The sequence below is a fragment of the Macrobrachium nipponense genome, chromosome 45 (assembly GCF_015104395.2).
Source record: "Macrobrachium nipponense isolate FS-2020 chromosome 45, ASM1510439v2, whole genome shotgun sequence".
Taxonomy (NCBI): Eukaryota; Metazoa; Arthropoda; class Malacostraca; order Decapoda; family Palaemonidae; genus Macrobrachium; species Macrobrachium nipponense.
In genome coordinates, this window is record NC_061105.1 from 19,147,877 (window position 1) to 19,166,435 (window position 18,559).

The following is an 18,559-nucleotide window of genomic DNA, read 5'->3' on the forward strand; positions in this document are numbered from 1 at the left end:
GGAAATGGAACATTCATTTTTTCCTACATTGATCAATTACAACGACCATCTTCCCGTTAGGGGGTCTAGTGCCGTCAGTGCATCTCCCGCTGTGCACCGTAGGCGTTACTTAAGGTTCTTTACAGCGTCCCCTCGGGGCCCCCTAGCTGCTGCAAACCCTTTATAATTCCTTTTACTGTACTTCCGTTCATATTCCCTTAATCTCATCTTGCTGTCATCAACCCTCTCCCAACAATTGATTCATAGAGCAACTGCAAAAGGTTTTCCTTCTGTAACACCTTTCAAACCTTTTAAGAATATTTCTACTCCCAGCCATAGGTCTTAGGCCTAAATTAAAATGATCGGTCTTACGGGGACTTGTAGCCTACTGCATTGCTTATCTAATATGTCCCTTGGAAGGGATAAAAAAATGATTTGTAGCCTGTCTTGCTTTAAACTAATGTGTTCTTTGAAGGCAATAAACTTGGACTTGTCATTGTCTGCGAATGATAAAATGCCCTTGGAGGAATAATATACTTTATCATTATCTACGAATGATAAAATGGTCTTGGAGGAAAAATAGGCTTTATCATTGTCTTCTTATGATAAAATGGCCTTGGAAGAAAAGAAATAGACCTTATCATTGTCTTCGAATGATAAAATGTCCCTAGGATAAAAAGAAAAAAAATGTAGACTGCATCACTGTCCAAAAACGAGTCTCGTAATACATTTCCTACATTCTCGGCTTTTGGTCCTGTGGTGTTCGTAAGGGCTTCCGTATCAAATCACTGTCCGAATGCATTGTAGAGTCTTCTGTTTTCGAAGCCGAGGACGAAAAGTCTTGATGGCGGTCAACACTTTTGTTCTCCGTTTGTGTGACAGTAGGTTGTAGCTCTCTCTCTCCCTCTCTCTCCCTCTCTGTCTCTGGTATCTGTGGCTTACACTTACAACTATACACTTTCATATTTATATCTACTTATATTCTGTTGTTTATTTCTCTCTCTCTCTCTCTCTCTCTCTCTCTCCTTCTCTCTCTCTTTATATATATATATATATATATATATATATATATATAAAGAGAGAGAGAGAGAGAGAGAGAAATGCATAATATCTACAGACATAGATACAAATATGAAAGTGTACAGTTGCTACATTTATAACCATAGATCTATATTCCCTTAGATTCCATAACCTACGTTTTTAACCCTTAACTCGCATCTTAAGACATTTAATTTCACATGAAAAGAAGAACAAATTGTCAAGAAATCCCATCGCAAGAATACTATGACTTCTTACAGCATTAAGTCTATAACTGCTCTTCAAAGCACATCAGAATCGAAACAGCACATGAGGAAAGCTCACTTCAATTCCACCCTTCGCGATCAGGATTCCTCTGCTTTCCACTCTCCTGAATAATGGGGAGACCTTCGATCAGGTTGAAAGGGATCTGTGTCTTAGACATTTCTTTTGGTCAAGAGATTTTTCCATCAATTTCTTGTTTTCTACAAGATGAGGTGTCAGTCATTTGTTCTCTCGTTCATTTTATTTTTAGGGGACAAGATGAAGTGTTGTATGGTAATATATATATATATATATATATATATATATATATATATATATATATATGTATACATATAGCTATATATATATATATATATATATATCTATATATATATATATATATATATATATATATATACTGGGAAAAGAGTAACATCATTTAACTTTCACAATGGAAATCAGCTCATCGAGAATTCTTTTTTATTTACAATTTGAATATATATATATGTATATATATATATATATATATATACTATACATATATATATTTAAATTGTAAATAGAAAAGAATTCTCGATGAGCTGATTTCCATTGCGAAAGTTAAATGATGTTACTCTTTTCCCAGTAGAGGGGTTAGCGCCATAAGTGCAACTCACGCGGTGCACTGTAGGCTTTACTTAAGGTTGTTTACAGCGTTCCACCGGCTTCTAGCTGCTACAACCCCTTACATTCCTTATACTGTACCTCCGTTCATATTCTCTCCTCCGTTTTACTTTCCACCCTCTCATAACAATTGATTCACAATTCCACTGCGAAAGGTCTTTCTCCTGTTACACTTTTCAAACCTTTATACTCTCAGTTTCCCTTTCAGCGCTGAATAACCTCACAGGTCCTTGTGTTTGGCATTTGGCCTAAATTTAATATTCCAATTCCTTTAGTATATTCGCAAAGTAATTTGGTTTTCCAATTATAAGGGACAGTGACGAGAAAATGCTGAATTAAATATTTTTTTTCCTAGTGGGATAAGAAGACAGATATTTAGGAAATATTTAAGAAGCTCAAAAATATGTTCAGACTATAAGAAGGAGCACCTCAGTGGCGTGGTTGGTGTGGTCTTTGCCTGCCACCTCGGTGGCCGCGAGTTCGATTCTCGGGCATTCCATTGAAGGGCCAGAGATGTGTATTCCTGGTGATAGAAGTTTACTCTCGACGTGGTTCGCAAGGCACGTAAAACCGTTGATCCCGTTGCTGAATATCCACTGGTTCCATGTAACGTAAGAACACCATACAAACAAACAAAATATAAAATAAAGGTGAATGGCTCGGTATTTGTGCGTGGTATGAACGAACTACTAATGAATCCTTCATAATACTACATACGTTAGGTTCATGTTCCCACTACAATCTTCTCTTTCATGCACGGCGTTTAAACCTTCTGAGAGAAAACGTCTAACCGACAAAAAATTTTCTCATTTTTAGAAGTTTTTTTTTTTTATTACCCAGTGTATGTTGCCTGGCAGTGTTGCACGAAGCTGATATTTCTCAAGCATATTTAATTAACTAACTTTGGGCAATTAGTGGGCCAAGATAGTGTGGCAGGAACTTGAGATGTGAGGGGTTAGGGGGCGGGGTCCGGTTTCTTAAATTTCGTAAATTCTTTGTGCATTGTTGTCTAGGAATTTATTGTTTTTACATTTTCCTTCGCCTTCAGTAAATGAGAGTTTTCAGCAACAGTATTTTGGTTGTTTTTCATTTATTATTATTTTTTTTTTTTACCAATAACTGAATTGTTTTTATGTCCAAATTGTCCTAAATTAAATGGAAACTTTCCTCGTGAATGCCTACATTCCTTTACTATATGTCAAATACACGTTTGAAATCGCTATTTATTCTTTTCAAAACTTTGAGTTTGAGTCAAACTGAGAACGAGAATCGAACGGGTTCCCGAAAGCTCTCGTTGTTTTTTTATAGATATATTTCTAATATATATTCATATTTACACCATTGTGTATTTCTTCGCCACTTCAATGTATCGTGTGGGTATGAGATTTTTATAAATGCACTTATCCGTAGACATGAATGCCTATATTCATAGACGTATAAATAGTTGAGTAGACAATAGAACTGAGATACATAGTTAATAATTATAAGCGAGAGAATATTATAATCGTTTGCAATTCAATATAATGTTTTCTCTTTCGTTTCAGGTTGACGCTGGACAGTAACCTAATACTGCATTGCTGAATAATAACCACAGTGGGTATATCACTAAAGGTAAACTCTATACCCAGTGCTTAGTATATATATATATATGAAGAATTGCCTCCTCAAAGGGTGTTCCCTCTAATTAGAGAATTATAGATCGTGGAAATCACGTCATTAAGAAAATAGATATACCAGGAAATATTTTTATGATTATATATTTCACGGATACACCGACGGCGCTAATATAAATTGCCGTGAAATGTAAGAGACAAAACATAATTGCGTGAATGAGATGTTATGATAGAAAACTTACTAATAAAAAAACTGTGGTAAATATTGCTTGTATACAGAATGAATAGAAGTGAAGACAACGATTATTATTTATAGTGAAATGAATACTTAGTTATTTGAAGACAGGCATTATTATTTATACGAAGTGCAAACTTAATGATGAGTCAAGATTAAAAAGTACAACTCCGGAGAAATTCTGAAATACACACGCACGGAAAACTCGAAAACGAAAAGCATCTGATACGAATATGAAAATAAAAACATGTGATACAAAATATGCCTGGCTGACACTTAGAAAGCCAAGTGACGTTCGTCGTAACACAAAGCAAGAAATGAAATGAAGTAAGGAATAAATGCTCAGAGAATGCTTTGACCAAAACGAACGACAATTGGCAGAAACCACAGTGAAGTTCGTCGTAATAATAAAAAGAAATGAAATGAAATGAAATAATTAAGCCCTCAGAGAATGTTTTGACGAAAGTAAATGATTTTTGACGGAAACTCCAGAGGCACAGAACAATAAATTCTCAGAGAATGTGTTGAGGAAAAAAGACAATTATAAATGAAAACTCCAGAGGCAAGGAATTGCTACAATTCGAGGAAAGAATGACCTGACATTCAACTTCCCGCCCCACCCCCCAAAAAAAAACATTAGGAACGAACGACACTGATTTTTCTCTATTTTTAGAAATGTAAAATGTAATTTTTTCGAGTAAACTTCCCGGCGGTGCGAGACTCGGCAACTGTCATGGATTGCCCAGCAGGGTGAAGTGAAGAAGAAGAAGAAGAAGTTGATAATAAAAATGCTGCAGCTCTTCGTTCTCTTCAGTGTGGTCGTGACCGCTGGCACAAACACGTGAGTCATTATCGTTGAGAATTAGTTTGTAACTGAATGATTTTTCTGCTTTATATATGTGTACGTGGTTGTCTTGTACGTTTGTGCATATATATATTCACATATATATATATATATAATTATTAATTTATATTTATAGTATTATATATAATCTATATAATTATATAAATTGTGGTGTGCGCGCGCGTGTATGTGTGTATGTAAATATATATTGGTGCGCAATGCATGTGTGTGAGTATAGAAAGTTATTTGTGTGTAAGTTAATGTAATATATATATATCTATATATATATATAATATATACTATTATATCTATTAATATTATTAATATATAAATGTGTGTGCGCGCGCGTGTATGGCTGGTTGTGTGTAATATATGTTCGCATGCATGTTGTTGCGTATAGCGAGTTATTTGTGTGGTAAGTATGTTATATAAATATTATTGTGTGTAATTATAATGTATTATATATATCTATATATATATATATATATATATATATATATAGATATATATATATATAATATATATATATATATATATATATATATATATAACCCCCCCCCACCCACCTTTGACAAAACTACACAAATTGACAACTCTTACCGGTTGGCGCAGGCACCCTCTATCTGTAAGCATGTCACTAGGCTAATAAGCTCACATAATTAAAAAAATACACTATTTATTTCCCAAAGCAGATGAACGTAAAATGGAACAAAATGATTAATAAGTCATAGTGATAAAAACCCAAGTCTGCCCCACAAAGAAAACTATAAGTTATCCTTCCACTCTCCTGGTTTAGTCTAAGTAATCACTCCTAGGCTCAAAATGTCAACTGCTCCATTGTAGTAGTCAAGTTTAGAGAATCCCGTTTCTAGTACCATGTTTTGGAACCCATCTGTAACAAAGATATATACATTATATTTCCTATTACAAAATATTAAATAAAGGTATACACTGCACACTTCTCTCTTTTCAGAGGCAACTGCTTTCTAAGACATTAAATATGTACCATACCTTGAGATGGGTTTCTCTCTCTACACCTGGCGTCCTTTTCGACCATCTTTCCTCTTATCACAAAGGAATGTCTTTCCCTCAAGTGCCTTGAACGGCCGGACCTGTCATTGCACATGCAGGAACGGATGCACACATCTGCCCCACCCCAAGATCGCCCGTGGCAACAGTCGAGCAGTTACCAAAAATGCACACACACGGAATTCCTTTATCCAAGGAAGCTATCTCTACGGCGCTCTCTGTCTCCAAACAAGAGCAGCTGATACAACATGTAATTCACTAACACATCAATTCATGCCTATAAGATGGCCCGGCCGCCTATGTCCTTTGTGCACTCCTGTCGCACACCACATCAGCAACTAATGCACAATGTATCAATTTGCCACATGATTTAGGGCTACCTCCGTTGCTGGAGCCCTTGTGCCTCGCCGGATGCACAGAAATCTAAGAACTCCTAGCGCCCAAATTGTGATCAGTATGACGGCGAGCATGACCACTATTACTGGAATTGGTGTATCCTTCATTGATGAAAGGCTCATCCTCTCACTAAGAAAAGCAGAACTTGACGAACTCGTTGTAGACGCAGGTCGAGTACGTAAACCACCTCGAAACAACTCAGTAAGCGCCATTATTCAGTGTCTGCGACCCTCGTGAGTGTATCCAACACCCCCTCGTCGCGAATCTGTAGATTCAACGTTTTCTACTGAAGGAAACGTGGTCACTGCCCCGTTGTCAAGGAAGAGTATCCCGTGACTTCCATGCAAGTGCTACTCGCACCCGCCTCATAGACGATTGTAGACTCCTGATTTATCCCCAGAACGTATCCTGAGATGATATACCGACGACATCTAATCCGTTGCAATGCAGTCCATAGAATCGCCATTTGTGTGTAGACTCGACTCGACCTCTGGTACTGGAAAACGAAGTTGTTTCCATCGTCACCATCACGTGAAGTTGGGAATTCTCTAAAGTCACCGTGTGTCCGTATTTAAAAAGTCTACATGATCATAAAATAACTAGTCTTGCTTTTCCCCACAAATCCGTCATTAATTAATATACTCTCTCCTAGTCAAACATTAAAAAATTCCTCACCAAAGAAAATATAATCTTTACCCACTGAATCCTCACAAGTAATCCCACATCTGACAAACACACTATCAAAAGAGAACCCATAATGTCTAACAGCAAAAACCCCAAACCCCTTTTATTGTTTATATAACTAACCTCCATGAATTATAATTGCCGAACACCCCTCCCCTATCTAACTCACATACCCCCACAAAAGTAATATCTCCTATCTAAAATAGAAATGCTATTTAAAGCTTAACACCAATTACGACATATCTCTTAGGAAAAGAAGAAAAAGAAAAAAAAAGATAATAGAAACAATACTAAGTGAACTTTCCTCATTACACAGCGCACATAAGAGAAGAAAAAACATGTGTAATTTAACATTTTCCTCAAAATGCAATATGTTCCTTTACGGAATCTGCTACCGCAACAATCCCATCGACCAGAAACGACCGGAAAACAACCCCCTTACATGGTACATCTCCGTGGAATGCCATAGTCAACATCTACGAGAATAGTGCAAATCTCCGAGTAATCAACTCCAAAGGAAAAAATCAGCAACCGGACTCATCACAGAATTATCAGGCAAAAATCCACCTGTGAACACCTCAGGTGCTTCGAACCCGCACTATAGATTTGTCCAGTCAGAACTTGCAACGCCAGTTTACCATATTTCAAATATTTCATACTATCATACAAGCCACATTCCACAAACTTATCACCAGGATATCGCCAAGGTGGCCCCCCCAAAAAAAATGTCCTTAAATCATAACTCCCCACAATATTACCCCAATTATATAAAACCACTATGCAGTAGTGTCACTCGCCCCAATAATCACAACACAAAAAGAAATAGCCCCAAATTTCATACACACAGGAATTATCACATGTTTATCATGACGTTTCTCAGCTAAAACAAAAATACGCCATATCTCCAAACAACTTCCCACATAGAATATTAACGTCAGAATCTTACGCCAAAACGCCGCAGATTTGCGCATAATAAGAAAAAACAGTAGAAGGAAATGAAAGAGAAAAAAAAAATGTTAAAACATTTCACCACCAAATTGCAAAAACCAGACAGCAAGAAAAAAAAAACATGCAATTGTGCAACAATATATTCATCACCACAACCAATTCTTTTCAATTTCGAGATATGTGTTAATCTCGACCGACCTGTTTTTTTCCTCTAAGACTACAAATCTGTTTCCAATTTTTCCTCAATGACTTAAAAAGGACCTTCAAATTTCGGGCCTAATTTTGTAGTTCAGTTCATTTTTCACGTAAGTTTTAAAAATACCTTGTCTCCGATATTGATCTTGGGATCAGATGTTTTACTAATACTTTTCTGTACCATCTCTCTGGTTGTGGATTCGAGATTACGGCTGAGACAAGCATGTCTCTCTCTCGCTGTGGATACCAATGCCTCGATCGTATCCTCCCCATGATGAGGTATAGTAAGCAAATCAAATGTGTCTCGTGCTGGACAACCAAACAAAGCTTCAAATGGAGACATTTTAATGGAATCACTAACCATAGTGTTAATACTATGTCTAACAACATCAACATATCTGTCCAATCTTATCATTACCACCTACAGTTTTCCTGAGTGCCTCGAGCACTGTCCTATTTGCTCATTCACACAACCCATTAGCCTCAGGTCTGTATGGAATAATTGTTACTTTCTGTATCCCCATGACTTCTGCTAAACATTCCAAAGTTTTGTTCACAAATTCTCTACCATTGTCGGGTGAGCCATATCTGCAAATGATACCATTGAAAAATGCTACGGCTACTTCTTCAGCCATTTTATGCATAAGTGGGGAAATTTCTACTATCTTTGTAAGTTCATCTATTATCACTAACAAGTACTTGTTCGCATACCTAGACTCACAAAAATTCCCAGGATATCCATATGTATTCTCTGAAAAGGTCTACTCGGTATAGGATACGATCCTAATTTGCATGAAGTTATCCTTGCAGGCTTGCATGCATTGCACACTGTACAATTTCTCACAAAATTTTCCACATCTTTCCCCATGTTTTTCCAAATGTATTTAGCACGAAGCTCATCATACATTTTTCTATTCCCAAGTGTGGACTACCGAACTTGCAATGAACTATATCCAAAACCACTGGAATAGGACTTTCGGAATTACAATCTGAGTCGTATCTCCTTTACTTTCACTGTTTCTCATTTGTATTTAATTTTCCTAACCAATAGATTACCTTCTAACTCCAAACCCGAAAAAGGCAACTTATAACGTTTCCTGACTAATTCCCCTCTAAGAAATGCTTTTGCGTCTGCTAGAATCTCGTCTTCATCTTGCCTTTGCTCTATGAGTGATATATCCCATAGTATTGCCTCGCTAGTGACTTGCGCAACTTGGAACTCTTCCGTGTCATGAAAACTCCTACTAAGAGCATCTGCAACTACGTTAAATTTGCCCTCTATATATTTGAGCTTTGCATCAAAATCTCTGTTAGTTAAAAACCATCGAGCTCTTTTAGGCGACAAATCGGGTTTATTAAAAAGATTTAATAATGGCTTGTGGTCTGTAAGAACTTCTACTTTATTCCCCATCAGTAACATTTTAAAATGAACCAAGCTCGACACTATTGCAAAGGCTTCTTTATCTATGGTAGCCAGTGATCTCTCGTTGCTGCCCTTTGTCCTGAACTTCCTGCTATAAAAGGCTATGGGATGGAATTTCCCATCAAACTTTTCCATAAGGCAAGCACCTATACCTTCCTGGCTGGCATCGGTCACTAATGTAAAGGGTTTACTAAAATCTGGAAACTTCAAAACAGGGGGATTCATTAGCGTGTCCTTGAGCTTTTGAAAACTCTCCGCCTAGGGTTCCTTCCATTGAAATTGAACGTCTTCCCGCAATACATCAGTTAGGGGAGCTGCTATGCTTATTTGAGAACCCTTCTACAAACCTTCTGAAGAAACCGGCGATACCCGGGAATGACTTATCTCTTTCTTTCCTGACCTGGGGGTGCGAAAATTCGCTATTGCTTTGACTTTATCGTCATTTACTCTAACCCCTTCCTTAGATATGACATGGCCTAGATGTATGATTTGCTTTTTCAAAAACGAACACTTAGCTAGCTTAATTTTCAACCCCACTAACCTAAGCCTCCTAAGTACCTCTGTAAGCACTTCCAGGTGTTGCGCGATCATGTCTGTTGCGACCAATATGTCATCCATATACACAAAAACATTTTTACCCAATAACCCTTGCAAAACTGTGTTCACCAACCTGGTAAAAGTCATCGGACTGCCCAATAAACCGAAAGGGATTCGCATAAATTCACAGTGTTCCTTGGGCACTGAAAAAGCCGTATATTCATTGCTACTGTCACTAAGAGGGACCTGCAAAAAACCCTGGGCCAAATCAGTTAAGCTATAAACTATTATGTCCTGATTTCAACAAAATAAAGCTTCTGGGTTTTTGATGCACGCGACTGGATACCGGTCAGGGATTGTCTTTTCATTTAAACGTCTAAATTCGATGCATACACGGACAGAACCGTCCTTCTTAGGCACCGCTAACAAGGGAAAGTTGTAAGGAAACATGCTAGGACTAATGAATCCTTCTTCCTCCCATCTATTGATCTCTTTCTCTATCTGTTCTCGATTTTGAAAGATATGCGGTATGCAGGAATATAAATAGGTTTGTGCACTCTCCAAATTTACCTTATGCTCTAACACATTAGTCAACCGCAATTTATCACCTTGTAAGGCTACCGTATCCCCAAATTCTGCCAAGAGCTCGCTTATCGCTTCAACATGTTCACTATTATCCGCATTAGCTAAATGTTCTCTAAATATTCGTTTCCTTGATTGCATTTCTGCCACCAAAAACTCAGGTTTCCTCTCTACGATAGCCACTGAACCGTATCATGACTCCAATTTTGGAAATACAATATATATGTATTCCTCTGGTATCTCCTAACTGTATCATTACAATTTAGTAATTCCAACCAAGTGGTCCCATCCATGGATTACACTGTTCACCGATGCCGTGCTAATAACCCCTCTAAGCCTCTCGCTATTTTCAATAACACACACATCCGTAGGTTTTCTCACTTCCCTCAATTTGACTTTTACCAGAGTCTTTGAACCGGGCAATAACACAATATCCTCCGTTAAAACACCTCAATATTGGTGGTTAGTATATCCCCTTTCCACCACCCCATACACATTACCACCCTCAGTATCATCCCCAGCATTGTTAGTATCAGAAATAACATCAATATTAGTATCAATATCCCCATCCATAATATCATCTTCACATTGGTTATCACCGTGAACTCCGATAGAATCCTCGCAATCATTTCCCACATCACCAATGGGGTAATATTACCACTCTCCGTAACTCCCGTATCACCGCCATTAGTGAAACCGAGAACATCTCCTTTTTCAATAATCTCCATGTCCTCCGTTCTAATCACGTCCTCATAAGGAAGAAAAACACAGGTATTCCGACTGTTATCCCATTAACACCCGCATGGATCGAATCTTGTGTCTCCTACACGCAGGTTGACCCAGCAAAAGTCTGTTGCCCAACGCAATTCCTTTCATTACCAAAAAATGGTTCTGTTAGCACTCTGTCACCGAGAGTAAACTGTATTTGAACACAACCCAGGGTATTTAATCTTTGGGCTTGCACATCACACACCGTCTCCGTTGAGGGTTGCAAAGGGTAATTGGAGAACATGGATTGATACAAATTATAGTCCATTAAATTTATAGACGCACCTGAGTCTATAAATATCGGGATATCCACATCCCCTACTGTTCCATAAACTATAGGCCTGGGCTCTGGGGCGTCCCCCACGAGACCACAATGGCACGTACTAATCACCTGTACCCTTATTGTTGATTGGCCTTCCAAAAATTTCGCCCGTCCTTGCCCTTTGCCCTGGTGTTGACCTGCCTGGGAAGTCTAGCATTATAACTCCCAGAACTTTGAGGTGTAGGCCTCGCATCTCTCCGTACTGAGACGGACAAGATTGCCAATAGTGATCCGTACTCTTACACATTCCACAATATTTAGCTCTACACAATTTCTTTGGATGCCTGGTTTATTGCAGTTGAAACAGCGCAACTGCTGTTGCCTTTGAACGATCGATCTTTTGTTATATTCAACTTTTGCACACAGACAAGGAGAAAAAATTCTGTGTCTCTTGCACCCTATTTCTGGGCCTGTTCCATTAAACATTATACTATCTACAGTGGGACATTTAGACATATGTTTCTCAATTTGCGTATAAAGTAATTCTTCGTCTGAAGTAGGTTCAATCTTTTCATCAAAGCTATTGACAATTGCATCCGGTACATCGTGCAAGAGCATCGAAAAATGGATCAGTTTATGTAAATTATCAAATGAGACACTACTTCCTGTAACCCATTTAGGTGTTTTCAATTTTCCTTTTACCCTACAATCTGCCAGAGTCAAAAAATTTTGAACTATGTTCTACGAGGCTATTAGATCCCTTCCGTATTTTATAAAGACCCCTGAGGTCCCTCACCATATCTCCGTGTTCCTTTGAGCCATAAGCTGCTTTCAAAATGCTTGCAAATCAGTCCAGGTACGACATTTTGCAAATTGGAAACTTCTGCAACGGTGAGAGAGGTTACCTTTATTGAAATCTAGAGAAGCTTTCACCTCTCTAAACGCCTCATATCATCCGTTAGTGCGCTTAAATAATTATTCACACCTTCAATATAGATTGCATTGTGGGACAACTCACCATCTACGATTCCCCTGAACGGGCTCACGCCTGCACTCACGTTCGTTACGTGATATAGCAGCGTTGTGGTACTCTTAGCATCCGCCATTTTCCTCTCTTTACAGAAGCTTTTGCCTTTCTATAACATTCCCGACCTCAATAACATTAATGTATTTATATACACACAATCCTCCAATCCAAAGAAAAATTTAATACAAATTTCCCCCAATAATGGATGAAAAAAACAAACAAACGCGCCCCGCGCCCAGTATATCATCCCCCCCCCCAAAAAAAAAAAAAAAAAAAAAAAATAGGGAGGGGATAGAGAAAAAAAAGAGGTGCAAAGCGCTTGCTAAGCGATCCAACCCAGCGATGAACTTTCCCCGTCACCCAGACTCACACACTCAAATTCTCTCTCTCTCTCTCTCTCAGGGCGTGACTCACAACAACCAAAGAACCTCGGTCACATTATTACAAAAAACCCCAATGTCCGTCGAATTTCGAGAGACATCAAAACCAAAAACACCCTTTGAGTAAATTTCATCACAAAAAAAAAGAATAAAAATAAAAAAAATAAAGAAGGAGAAAAGAAGAAAACATGAAATTACACTCACATCTCAATATGACTGGAAACCGAATTCGTAAATGCATCGCAAATATGCGTAGCCTATCCACCACACTCGCGAAACACTTTAATATGTAATAATGTAAAAAATTAATCTTTTCCCCTCACGGTTTTAAAATGCTGGTTTTCATGAGTCACTAACAGGCTAACACTGAGATGCAGAGAGATACCCAAGTAACCCGACGCTTCGAACACCACACCAAACCACTGAATCAGCAAAAAGAACCCCGAGTGCCTGTGAACATGATTATAACCCCTTTTCCTACCGAAAAATATGTCTAAGTAGTCACCAGTCTCTTCGTTAGTGTACCTACAGCCTATAAAATGTATAAAAAGCTTCTTAACCCGCTGCCACTACTATAACACCCCCCCCTTTTGACAAACTACACAAATTGACAACCTTACCGGTTGTCACTAGGCTAATAAAGCTCACATAAATAAAAAATACACTATTTATATTTATTTCCCAAAGCAAATGAACATAAAATAGAACAAAATGATTAATAAGTCATAGTGATAAAAACCCAAGTCCTGCCCCACAAAGAAAACTATAATTATCATTCCACTCTCCTGGTTTAGTCTAAGTAATCACTCCTAGGCTCAAAATGTCAACTGCTCCATTGTAATAGTCAAGTTTAGAGAATCTGTTTCTAGTACCATGTTTTGGAACCCATCTGTAACAAAGATGTATACATTATATTTCCTATTACAAAATATTAAATAAAGGTATACACTGCACACTTCTCTCTTTTCAGAGGCAACTGCTTTCTAAGACATTTAAATATGTACCATACCTTGAGATGGGTTTCTCTCTCTACACCTGGCGTCCTTTTCGACCATCTTTCCTCTTATCACAAAGGAATGTCTTTCCCTCAAGTGCCTTGAACGGCCGGACCTGTCATTGCACATGCAGGAACGGATGCACACATCTGCCCCACCCCAAGATCGCCCGTGGCAACAGTCGAGCAGTTACCAAAATGCACACACACGAATTCCTTTATCCAAGGAAGCTATCTCTACGGCGCTCTCTGTCTCCAAACAAGAGCAGCTGATACAACATGTAATTCACTAACACATCAATTCATGCCTATAAGATGGCCCGGCCGCCTATGTCCTTTGTGCACTCCTGTCGCACACCACATCAGCAACTAATGCACAATGTATCAATTTGCCACATGATTTAGGGCTACCTCCGTTGCTGGAGCCCTTGTGCCTCGCCGGATGCACAGAAATCTAAGAACTCCTAGCGCCCAAATTGTGATCAGTATGACGGCGAGCATGACCACTATTACTGGAATTGTGTAATCCTTCATTGATGAAAGGACTCATCCTCGTCACTAAGAAAAGCAGTAACTTGACGAATAGTGTAGACGCAGGTCGAGTACGTAAACCACCTCGAAACAACTCAGCACGCGCCATTATTCAGCGTCTGCGACCCTCGTGAGAGTATCCACACCCCTCGTCGCGAATCTGTATATTCAACGTTTTCTACTGAAGGAAACGTGGTCACTGCCCCGTTGTCAAGGAAGAGTATCCCGTGACTTCCATGCAAGTGCTACTCGCACCCGCCTCATAGACGATTGTAGACTCCTGATTTATCCCCAGAAACGTATCCTGAGATGATATACCGACGACATCTAATCCGTTGCAATGCAGTCCATAGAATCGCCATTTGTGTGTAGACTCGACTCGACTCTGGTACCTGGAAAACGAAGTTGTTTCCATCGTCACCATCACGTGAAGTTGGGAATTCTCTAAAGTCACCGTGTGTCCGTATTTAAAAAGTCTACATGATCATAAAATAACTAAAGTCCTGCTTTACCCCACAAATCCGTCATTAATTATATACTCTCTCCTAGTCAAACATTAAAAATTCCTCACCAAAGAAAAATATAATCTTTACCACTGAATCCTCACAAGTAATCCCACATCTGACAAACACACTATCAAAAAGAGAACCCATAATGTCTAACAGCAAAAACCCCTTTTCCCCTTTTATTGTTTATATAACTAACCTCCATGAATTATAATGCCGAACACCCCTTCTATCTAACTCACATACCCCCACAAAGTATATCTCCTATCTAAAATAGAAATGCTATTTAAAGCTTAACACCAATTACGACATATCTCTTAGGAAAAGAAGAAAAAGAAAAAAAAAAGATAATAGCAAACAATACTAAGTGAACTTTCCCCATACACAGCGCACATAAGAGAAGAAAAAACATGTGTAATTTAACATTTTCCTCAAAATGCAATATGTTTCTTTTTACGGAATCTGCTACCGCAACAATCCCATCGAGAAGAAACGACGGAAAAAAAACCCCCACCCTTACATGGTACATCTCCGTGGAATGCCATAGTCAACATCTACGAGAATAGTGCAAATCTCCGAGTAATCAACTCCAAAGGAAAAAATCAGCAACCGGACTCATCACAGAATTATCAGCAAAAATCCACCTGTGAACACCTCAGGTGCTTCGAACCGCACTATAGATTTGTCCAGTCAGACTTGCAACGCCAGTTACCATTATTCCCCAAATATTTCATACTAACATCATACAGCCACATTCCACAAACTATCACCAGGATATCGCCAAGGTGGCCCCCCAAAAAAAAATAAAAAAAAATTGTCCTTAAATCATAACTCCCCACAATATTACCCCAATTATATAAAACCACTATGCAGTAGTGTCACTCGCCCCAATAATCACAACACAAAAAAGAATGAAATAGCCCCAAATTTCATACACACAGGAATTATCACATGTTATCTGACGTTTCTCAGCTAAAAACAAATAAAAACGCCATATCTTCCAAACAAACTTCCCACACTAGAATATTAACGTCAGAATCTTACGCCAAAACGCCGCAGATTTGTGCATAATAATAAAAAAACGTAGAAGGAATGAAAGAGAAAAAAAAAATGTTAAAACATTTCACACCAAATTGCAAAAACCAGACAGCAAGAAAAAAAAACATGCAATTGTGCAACATATATTCATCACCACAACCATTCTTTTCAATTTCGAGATATGTGTTAATCTCGACCGACCTGTTTTTTTCCTCTAAGACTACAAATCTGTTTCCAATTTTTTCCTCAATGACTTTAAAAGGACCTTCAAATTTCGGGCCTAATTTGTAGTTCAGTTCATTTTTCACGTTAAGTTTTAAAAATACCTTGTCTCCGATATTGATCTTGGGATCAGATGTTTTACTAATACTTTTCTGTACCATCTCTCTGTTGTGGATTCGAGATTACGGCTGAGACAAGCATGTCTCTCTCTCGCTGTGGATACCATGCCTCGATCGTATCCTCCCCATGATGAGGTATAGTAAGCAAATCAAATGTGTCTCGTGCTGGACAACCAACAAAGCTTCAAATGGAGACATTTTAATGGAATCACTAACCATAGTGTTAATACTATGGTCTAACACATCACATTATCATTGTCCCAATTCTATCATTACCACCTACAGTTTCCTGAGTGCCTCGAGCACTGTCCTATTTGCTCATTCACACAACCCATTAGCCTCAGGTCTGTATGGAATAATTGTTACTTTTCTGTATACCCGATGACTTCTGCTAAACATTCCAAAGTTTTGTTCACAAATTCCTCTACCATTGTCGGGTGAGCCATATCTGCAATGATACCATTGAAAAATGCTACGGCTACTTCTTCAGCATTTTATGCATAACGTGGGAAATTTCTACTATCTTTGTAAGTTCATCTATTATCACTAACAAGTACTTGTTCGCATACCTAGACTCACAAAAATTCCCCAGGATATCCATATGTATTCTCTGAAAAGGTCTACTCGGTATAGGATACGATCCTAATTTGCATGAAGTTATCCTTGCAGGCTTGCATGCATTGCACGTACAATTTCTCACAAAATTTTCTTTCACATCTTTCTCCATGTTTTTCCAAATGTATTTAGCACGAAGCTATCATACATTTTTCTATTCCCAAAGTGTGGACTACCGAACTTGCAATGAACTATATCCAAAACCACTGGAATAGGACTTTCAGGAAATTTACAATTCTGAGTCGTATCTCCTTTACTTTCACTGTTTCTCAATTTGTATTTAATTTTCCTAACCAATAGATTACCTTCTAACTCCAAACCCGAAAAAGGCAACTTATAACGTTTCCTGACTAATTCCCCTCTAAGAAATGCTTTTGCGTCTGCTAGAATCTCGTCTTCATCTTGCCTTTGCTCTATGAGTGATATATCCCATAGTATTGCCTCGCTAGTGACTTGCGCAACTTGGAACTCTTCCGTGTCATGAAAACTCCTACTAAGAGCATCTGCAACTACGTTAAATTTGCCCTCTATATATTTGAGCTTTGCATCAAAATCTCTGTTAGTTAAAAACCATCGAGCTCTTTTAGGCGACAAATCGGGTTTATTAAAAAGATTTAATAATGGCTTGTGGTCTGTAAGAACTTCTACTTTATTCCCCATCAGTAACATTTTAAAATGAACCAAGCTCGACACTATTGCAAAAGGCTTCTTTATCTATGGTAGCCAGTGATCTCTCGTTGCTGCCCTTTGTCCTGAACTTCCTGCTATAAAAGGCTATGGGATGGAATTTCCCATCAAACTTTTGCCATAAGGCAAGCACCTATACCTTCCTGGCTGGCATCGGTCACTAATGTAAAGGGTTTACTAAAATCTGGAAACTTCAAAACAGGGGGATTCATTAGCGTGTCCTTGAGCTTTTGAAAACTCTCCGCCTAGGGTTCCTTCCATTGAAATTGAACGTCTTCCCGCAATACATCAGTTAGGGGAGCTGCTATATTAGGAGAAACCCTTCTACAAACCTTCTGAAGAAACCGGCGATAACCCGGGATTGACTTAATCTCTTTCTTTGACCTGGGGTGCGAAAATTCGCTATTGCTTTGACTTTATCGTCATTTACTCTAACCCCTTCCTTAGATATGACATGGCCTAGATATATGATTTGCTTTTTCAAGAACGAACACTTAGCTAGCTTAATTTTCAACCCCACTAACCTAAGCCTCCTAAGTACCTCTGTAAGCACTTCCAGGTGTTGCGCGATCATGTCTGTTGCGACCAATATGTCATCCATATACACAAAAACATTTTTACCCAATAACCCTTGCAAAACTGTGTTCATCCAACCTGGTAAAAGTCATCGGACTGCCCAATAACCGAAAGGGATTCGCATAAATTCACAGTGTTCCTTGGGCACTGAAAAAGCCGTATATTCATTGCTACTGTCACTAAGAGGGACCTGCAAAAAACCCTGGGCCAAATCAGTTAAGCTATAAATATTATGTCCCCGATTTCAACAAAAAGCTCTGGTATGCACGCGACTGGATACCGGTCAGGGATTGTCTTTTCATTTAAACGTCTAAATTCGATGCATACACGGACAGAACCGTCCTTTCTTAGGCACCGCTAACAAGGGAAAGTTGTAAGGAAACATGCTAGGTCTAATGAATCCTTCTTCCTCCCATCTATTGATC

General features: G+C 38.5%; 1 protein-coding gene across 1 annotated transcript in view; it reads left to right on the forward strand.

Annotated features, from left to right (window-relative positions):
* Window positions 1-18,559, forward strand: part of LOC135214439 (glycine receptor subunit alpha-2-like) — a 244,624-nt gene that overhangs the window by 4,860 nt on the left and 221,205 nt on the right. Inside the window, exon 2 of the mRNA XM_064248730.1 lies at window positions 3,468-4,612. Within this exon, the coding sequence (XP_064104800.1) occupies window positions 4,560-4,612 (53 nt within the window). The 5' untranslated portion in view covers window positions 3,468-4,559. The remainder of the gene's footprint in view (window positions 1-3,467; window positions 4,613-18,559) is intronic.